Source organism: Eptatretus burgeri, chromosome 5, assembly GCF_056783735.1.
Source record: "Eptatretus burgeri isolate ZD-2024b chromosome 5, Ebu_testis_v1, whole genome shotgun sequence".
NCBI classification, from domain to species: domain Eukaryota; kingdom Metazoa; phylum Chordata; class Myxini; order Myxiniformes; family Myxinidae; genus Eptatretus; species Eptatretus burgeri.
In genome coordinates this window covers 14796437-14803356 of record NC_140965.1, presented here as the reverse complement: position 1 = coordinate 14803356, position 6920 = coordinate 14796437, and the positions used below count along the sequence as shown (strand labels likewise).

At 43.7% G+C, this 6920-nt stretch overlaps 2 protein-coding genes across 7 annotated transcripts in view; one reads left to right on the top strand and one right to left on the bottom strand.

The window, feature by feature from the left end:
• The window catches only part of ELP4 (elongator acetyltransferase complex subunit 4), a 50872-nt gene extending 50818 nt beyond the window's left edge, over positions 1–54 (top strand). For both annotated transcript variants that reach the window (XM_085883637.1, XM_085883634.1), the window contains one exon: positions 1–54. This exon is cut by the window's left edge and continues 888 nt beyond it. The gene's annotated coding sequence lies outside the window, so the exon portion shown is untranslated.
• Positions 55–243: 189 nt separating this feature from the next.
• LOC147025889 (paired box protein Pax-6-like) overlaps positions 244–6920 on the bottom strand; it is an 88050-nt gene continuing 81373 nt past the window's right edge. For 3 of the 5 annotated variants that reach the window (XM_085883629.1, XM_085883632.1, XM_085883630.1), the window contains 3 exons: positions 3778–3875; positions 2815–2947; positions 244–2241 (listed from right to left, as the gene is read on the bottom strand). In XM_085883629.1, the coding sequence (XP_085739755.1) occupies positions 2156–2241; positions 2815–2947; positions 3778–3875 (317 nt within the window). In that variant the 3' untranslated portion in view covers positions 244–2155. Of the gene's footprint in view, positions 2948–3777; positions 3876–6920 lie in introns of all 5 variants that reach the window. The other 2 variants (XM_085883631.1, XM_085883633.1) reach the window with 2 other exon arrangements.

The following is a 6920-nucleotide window of genomic DNA, read 5'->3' as shown; positions in this document are numbered from 1 at the left end:
CTGCCAGACAGGCAAACAGATTGAAAAAAAAAAAAACTCACTCCTCTCTGCGCTTGCGTGATCGGCACGAATTCAGAGGCAAAGTATGGTAAAACTTCAGGTTCGTCTTCTGATTCTTGTTCAAAATATAACATTCAATTGAAATTCCATTGTTCCTCGGTCATACACTGACGTTTTCAAACAGAGAGACAAAGTGAATCAAGTGCTTAACCCCACTTTTCACTGTGTGCCCACGGGGTAACAACAAAGCTCGATGTGTCGACTCGACTGGTTTCTTGATTTTGAGGAGACACTAAAGCTCTCTAAGGGCTGCCCACTGTCATAAGAAAATAACTCTGATTGCACATTTTCCATTTCATCCACTTTTACCTTCCATTGTACTTTTTGCTGCCTACTTTGCCAAACAGTGGATTGAACTGCGTACGTACATGTTGAGCATCAAAGTGATACTGAGAAGCAGGTTGTATTCAGACCAGGTCGTGATTTATTAGAAACCAATGCTTCTGAAGGTATTTACAAACCGGAGCTACATCGACGCTTGTCAGTCACAGCCACAGGGGGGCAAATCTATTGAGTACAATGTTCAGGGTTAATAATTCGGAACGGCAAACAAGACACTGATAGACAAAAGGGAAATTCACGGCTGTGTTGGGTAATGATGCGGGGTTTGAACACCAAAAGGAACACTTGTAACATTGCATTTCTCACCCAAACAAGCCCCTGCTTTTCTCGTGTACATACCAAGAATACCAGAACAAGTCGTTAAAACACTCTGTACAGTTTAAATATCTCGGATTGCTTTTATTCTTATTTTCCTTTGTGATTCAACGTAGGAATGTACTTCCTTGGAAAACTTATTTTTCTGAAGGGACAAAATTGATTCCCAGTTCATTCTTCATTTTATTTTATTTTTTACCCTGGACTGGGTCATTGTTCACCTTTTACCCTGTAACCGGGTCATTGTTCACCTTTTGCCATGGACCGGGTCATTCTTCACCTTTTGCCGTGAACCGGGTCATTGTTCACCTTTTGCTGTGGACCGGGTCATTCTTCACCTTTTGCCGTGGACTGGGTCATTGTTCACCTTTTGCCATGGACCGGGTCATTGTTCACCTTTTGCCATGGACCGGGTCATTGTTCACCTTTTGCCATGGACCGGGTCATTGTTCACCTTTTGCCATGGACCGGGTCATTGTTCACCTTTTGCCATGGACCGGGTCATTGTTCACCTTTTGCCATGGACCGGGTCATTGTTCACCTTTTGCCATGGACCGGGTCATTGTTCACCTTTTACCCTGTAACCGGGTCATTTGCCATTTACCCTGGACCGGGCCATTCTTTACCTTTTACCTTGGACCGGTCATTCACCTCTGATACTGGACCGGGTCGTTCTTCACCTCATGCTGGGCTGGGTCATTCATCACCTTTCACCAGGTCATTGTTCACCTTTTACCCTGTAACTGGGTCATTCTTCATCATTTACCCTGAATTGGGTCTTTTTTTTTTTCAACCATTCACCCTCGAGTAGGTCATTCTTTACTATTTACTTCGGACCGGGTCCCTATTCATCAATTGTACCCGTAACTCTTTGTCATTCCAACTTCCAAGTCACATACATATCCACTAGTGCAGCGAACCAGCAATCAATCCATGCAATTTATGGACTGTGCAAAGTGGAAGTCTTTTTTTTTTCTTCTTTTGGACTTGCTGATCTTTTAGGGTGTTCTGAATGAGAATGTGGTCTTGGATTTTAACTGCAGCAGACATGAAAGTGTAACATGAGGGGAAAATGTTCCAGAACTCGTACGTACAGAGCCTGGTAAAATAAGGTGCAGTTTTTGAAGGTTGGTACCATGAAAGATTGGTTAGGCAGGTAAAGGAGAGGTTCTGAAGAAGTCTTTTTTTTCTTTGAGTTGATTCGGTCACTCTCCAGAGTTGAAGCAAAATCAGTGATGCCATGATTGAAACAGCCCAGTAACCGAGGATTAGAGCAAGTTCCTCAAGGTTGCTTGTCCACAGAACGAGAGAACTTTACATCAGTTTGAAAGATGCCAAGTTTAAATGATGCAGGTTTCTGACATGTTCCCCACATCCCCGAATCAAACGGCGTTTTCACTCTCGTTGGAAGATGCAGGGTGAGACTCCGCTCATTGCGTTACTGCAACCTCGGCCAAAACTGTGGCAGGTCTTGCTCGGTGCCTGGGACTTGAACTGGGACGGAGATGCCGGGGGAGATGAGTCCTGAGAAAGAGTGATGGTTGGGAGGAGACTTGATATCGGGCTCAATAGGCACGTGAAATACGAACACTTGTTTCACCGGCAGTTTTTGCTGGTGTTGCCGTTGCAGTGGTATTCCAATTGTTTGGGTTTGGGGGACAAGTGCACGACTGGTTTTGGTGCAAGGTGGTTACAGCTGGAGCGGTACAGCTTGTTAGGATAGTCCAGTAGTTTCGGTGTAGTTTTAAACTTTTGTTCCTATTTTTGGTTTAATCTTTTTATGCGCCACAGGTGTGCAAGTACCTTTGCACCAATTGCTGCCGACTGTTTCCTCACAAAAAAATGCTGCAATCGATGCATGAGGAAAGGTCTGCCGTTTTAACCGTCATTTGTGATCCGGTTCTCGAGCCAATGGTGCATTTGGAACACTGCTTCGGCAGCTCGTCTAATTTCTCTACCTTCTTCCGGCCAATGATGGAATGTCAAGATCTAACGAGCTGCCTTTCCCGCCCCTGAGAGTTCAATAACTCTAAGAGAGAAACAAATAACAACAGCAAGCTGCATGATTGCACTTCAGTGTGGTCAGGCAGCCATTACCCGTGGAAGCTGCGGAGGTCATATGCGGGGGCTGCACGTGTGGTGGCGTGTAAGTCTCATAGTTGCGGGGATTCAGCACTGGATTTGAGGGCAGCATGCAGGAATACGATGCAGATTGGCTTGGCATGGCCTGCTGGGACAAAGGCAGTTTGGGAAGTGTGTGTCGATGAAAATGAAGTTTCATTGTATAAACCCGACCTTAAAAACAAAACAAAAAATACGAGTGCTACCTTATGGGCACATGTTCCTGGCATGGCCATTTACATGTTTAAATATATCTTCACTCTTTTATAAGAATATTTTTTTTGTGATCTAAGGCTCATGGAGTAGCGTGTATGTGTATCACATGTCAAACAAAGTTACAAGGATGTTAGTAGACCATGAGCAAATGTGAGATTTCAACCTGGTTCATATTGGTTTGAATGCAAATAACAGCTCCAACAGGATTTTCTGCAAAAACTGAATACTTATACATTTGGACAGTCAGACACGACGATGAACTGTATGTGATTACCAAAATTTTCATTACATAACTCAGGTTATCACCATCCCGATTGGCCACCTCAACCATATCTAGTTCCGGTGTTTGTCCTGAAATCATTGCTGCTGTGATACTTTAAGCAAGAGCTGCTTTGTAAGAAGGAAGAGTGAAGATGGACACCATTATCCAGCATGTTCAATGCACGGAAGGGAATAGGATTAGCAGATTAGGCAAAACGAAAGAGCGTTTGGTGAGATTGGTCTCACTAAGGACTTTTCCCGATGACCTTGATGATAGGTGGAATAAAAGTTTCATTAATATCCATAGGTGTTGCAGTAACTGCGTTTAATCACTTTATCGAGTCAAATTGGAAAAGTGCACTTTCAACAAAGTTTTCTCATGTCTTACTCTCCATTTACATCAGCTTCCATGGCATGGTCTACTGAAAGGACTGGAAAAGCACCTGCACATGTGGATAATACCTGTACGGGCAGGTTGTTTGCCATGGAGAAGTTAGGAATGTGTGGGAGGGAGTTGTACACATTTGTCAGAACTGCGTCGTTCCGCCCCAGCATGGAACCTTTTTGGAAACAAGAGGGAGAGCGGTGAGAAAAAGTCAAAATTGCACATTGAGGATAGTCATCTCAGATTCTGCAAGATGTCAACCCTCCACCTGCTGAGCTGGGTTTGAGAGTTTTTGGACCCTGGTACATTCACTTCGCCAGCAAGACTCGATGTGTTTCACAAACGCCTTTTATAGTCTGTTCCTTTTGCCAAATGTAATCATCATCATCATGTACCATTTTATGCAGAGCGTTTCTGCTGCCAAAGCAGTTGCTAGGCTACAATCCTGGTCGGGTCGCCACTCCGGCTCAGGAAATCAGGGCAGGAGTTTGAAAATTGTTTGGGGTGCGGGCGATAGCTCGCTAACTCTTAACGAAGGACACCGTGGAATCGTTAACATTCACCAACTAATGCCCAGTTTAAGGTCCATCCGAGGGATGGCACCACACATTGATGAATCACCCTGACTGTGAAACACTGGGATGACAGTTTACAGCTGGGTGTGGATTTGAACCCAGACGAGGCAGGTAAGAGGTGAGTGTGCATACCTCCAGGCTACCCCTTTTAACCCCCAAACATAATCCCATGAGGTTTCCTCCAAAATCCTGGTTTGAAAGACATTTTTGAGCTGGTGGTGATTTTGGTTTTGATCAGGCAAGTTTGGCCACTTGGTGTATGGATCAATCTCCACCTGCCTCAGTACCTTCTTTTTTCAATCCTTTGATGCACCCAAAAGTCGTCACTCTGACGGCCGCCATTGGTTTATTTGATTGAACTTTCCACCTCCAGATAACCCTATCGTACTTTGTGTTGATCAGGGCTATACCAGTGGGTGGAATGGGGGTAATGCTGCATCTTTGTTGGCTTATTAGGAGAGCAAAATAATTATCATGTGGACCAAAACATTCAACCCAAAAGGTCTCTCATCTTCATTCTATCACAAGACCAGCAGATAGATCTGGACCATAAAACAGCAAGATTTCGTACTGAATTATTTTCCTGAACTCCATGACCAATTCATGGCATTCATTGTGAAAAGTAGGTTCTATCCGAGTATAGTTTACCAAGCACGATCCTTTTCAACACCTTTCCCTTCTCATAGCAAAGGAAACACGACTGTGAACATGGATCCTTGTATCGTCCATGACACCCATGGACATCTTTGCCATTTATTCCTAAAAGGCCTGATCCATCCTTTATTTTGGTGGTCATGTTGGTGGCGCCTTGGTCTTCCATCATCAGCAAGTACAACGATTATACTGTACAAGTAAACTTCGACACAGGTGGAGGTCCTTTGGCTGGCCCATCGTGCATGTGCCATGTACACTCACCATTAATTTCCTCCACCACCGAAGGTGGACGAAGATTATATTTTCACCCCTGTTTGTCCATCTGTCTGTCTGTCAGGATGATATCTCAAAAAGTTATGGACGGATTCGGCCAAAACTTGGTGGATGAGTTGGATAGGTGACGAGGACAAGCCGATGAGATTTTGGTTAAGGTACGATACAGATCCGGCCTATCAGTGGGATGCAAAACGTAAACTGTTCAACCTGGCTGAGATATGCGCTCTACCGAATGCCGTTCTAGTTTGATTTATCAATTTATTTATCTTTTATGTGCAGTACTAACCAAATTCTTAAATTAACTTAATTTAACATCCATGTCGCTTGAACAAGGTCTTGCATATCCCATTACAATTCTCGGCCAATCAAGCCAACGTATGCCTATTCTTTTTCACTAAATATCATGGAATCTTTGAAGTCCACAACCTAAATACAAACGGGACAGGAACTTTACGTACCCATCCAAAGGATAGCGTGGTCCTGTGCTGGCCCCTCTCCAGTGCGGCAGTTTTTCTCTTGCCTGATTACACTCCACAAGGGAACAAATCCATGACCATACAGCTGTAGGTCAAGCATGTTAAGAACTGAGCTCATTTGGTGTGCTTTTAGCGAGATAACCGATGTATTTTCTGAATTGTAAATTGTACCTGAAATAAGGAGGTGACATGGATTACCTTTACCATCATTTTGGTTGTTGAAGGTATCGGAGAAAATGTTCAGCCCTGTGGGGGCCTCTGGTCTGCACTGACTCTGAGTGATCTCTAGTAGGGTGAAAACAGAATGTACCATGCCCTGTGGGGATGATGCCTTGGTGCAGTTTTCCTAAGATTGTGTGCTGTGTGCTTGCTGATGTAAACGCCATATTGTGCTTACTGATGTCATGCTATCTGGCTGAGCTATCTACCTCTGATGGTCCAGCTCCAACTGCTTGATTCCAGATCTATCTGCTTTTGATGGTCCAGATATAGCTTCTTTATGGTCCAGATCTAGCATATTAACTTCAGATGATGCTGCTTGATGGACCTGTTTAAATGCTTGACGATCCACATGAAATTGCTTTAGGGTCCAGATGATGCTTCTTGATTGTCAAAATGATGATGCTTGATGGTCCAGATCTAGCTTAATGGTCAAGATCTAGCTTGTTGATGGTCCAGATCTAGCTCCTTGATGGTCCAGATCTAGCTCCTTGATGGTCCAGATCTAGCTCATTGATGGTCCAGATCTAGCTCATTGATGGTCCACATCTAGCTCATTGATGGTCCACATCTAGCTCCGTGATGGTCCAGATGATGCTTCACGGTCCAGATCTAGCTCCTCAATGGTCCAGATCTAGCTCCTCGATGGTCCAGATCTAGCTCCTTGATGGTCCAGATGATGCTTCATGGTCCAAATCTAGTTTCTTAATGGTCAAGATAATGCTGCTTGATGGTTCAGGTTTTTCTGCTTCATGGTCCAGTTCTAACTTCTTGATGATCTTCATCTAATTGCTTGATGGTCCAGATCTAGCTGCTTTTGATGGTCCAGATCTAGCTGCTTGACAATCTTTCGGTATATTCCTTCATGTTGCTTTATTCTAAACAAGATTGATAAATGATAAGGTATTTCCTCTCCTCGTCTAGTTTTATATTTTAGTACTTTCTGAACATGGTGTGTATGTGGTAAACTGCTAACCAATCACAATCAAATATAACCAGTGAATCTCAATAGCTTTTTTT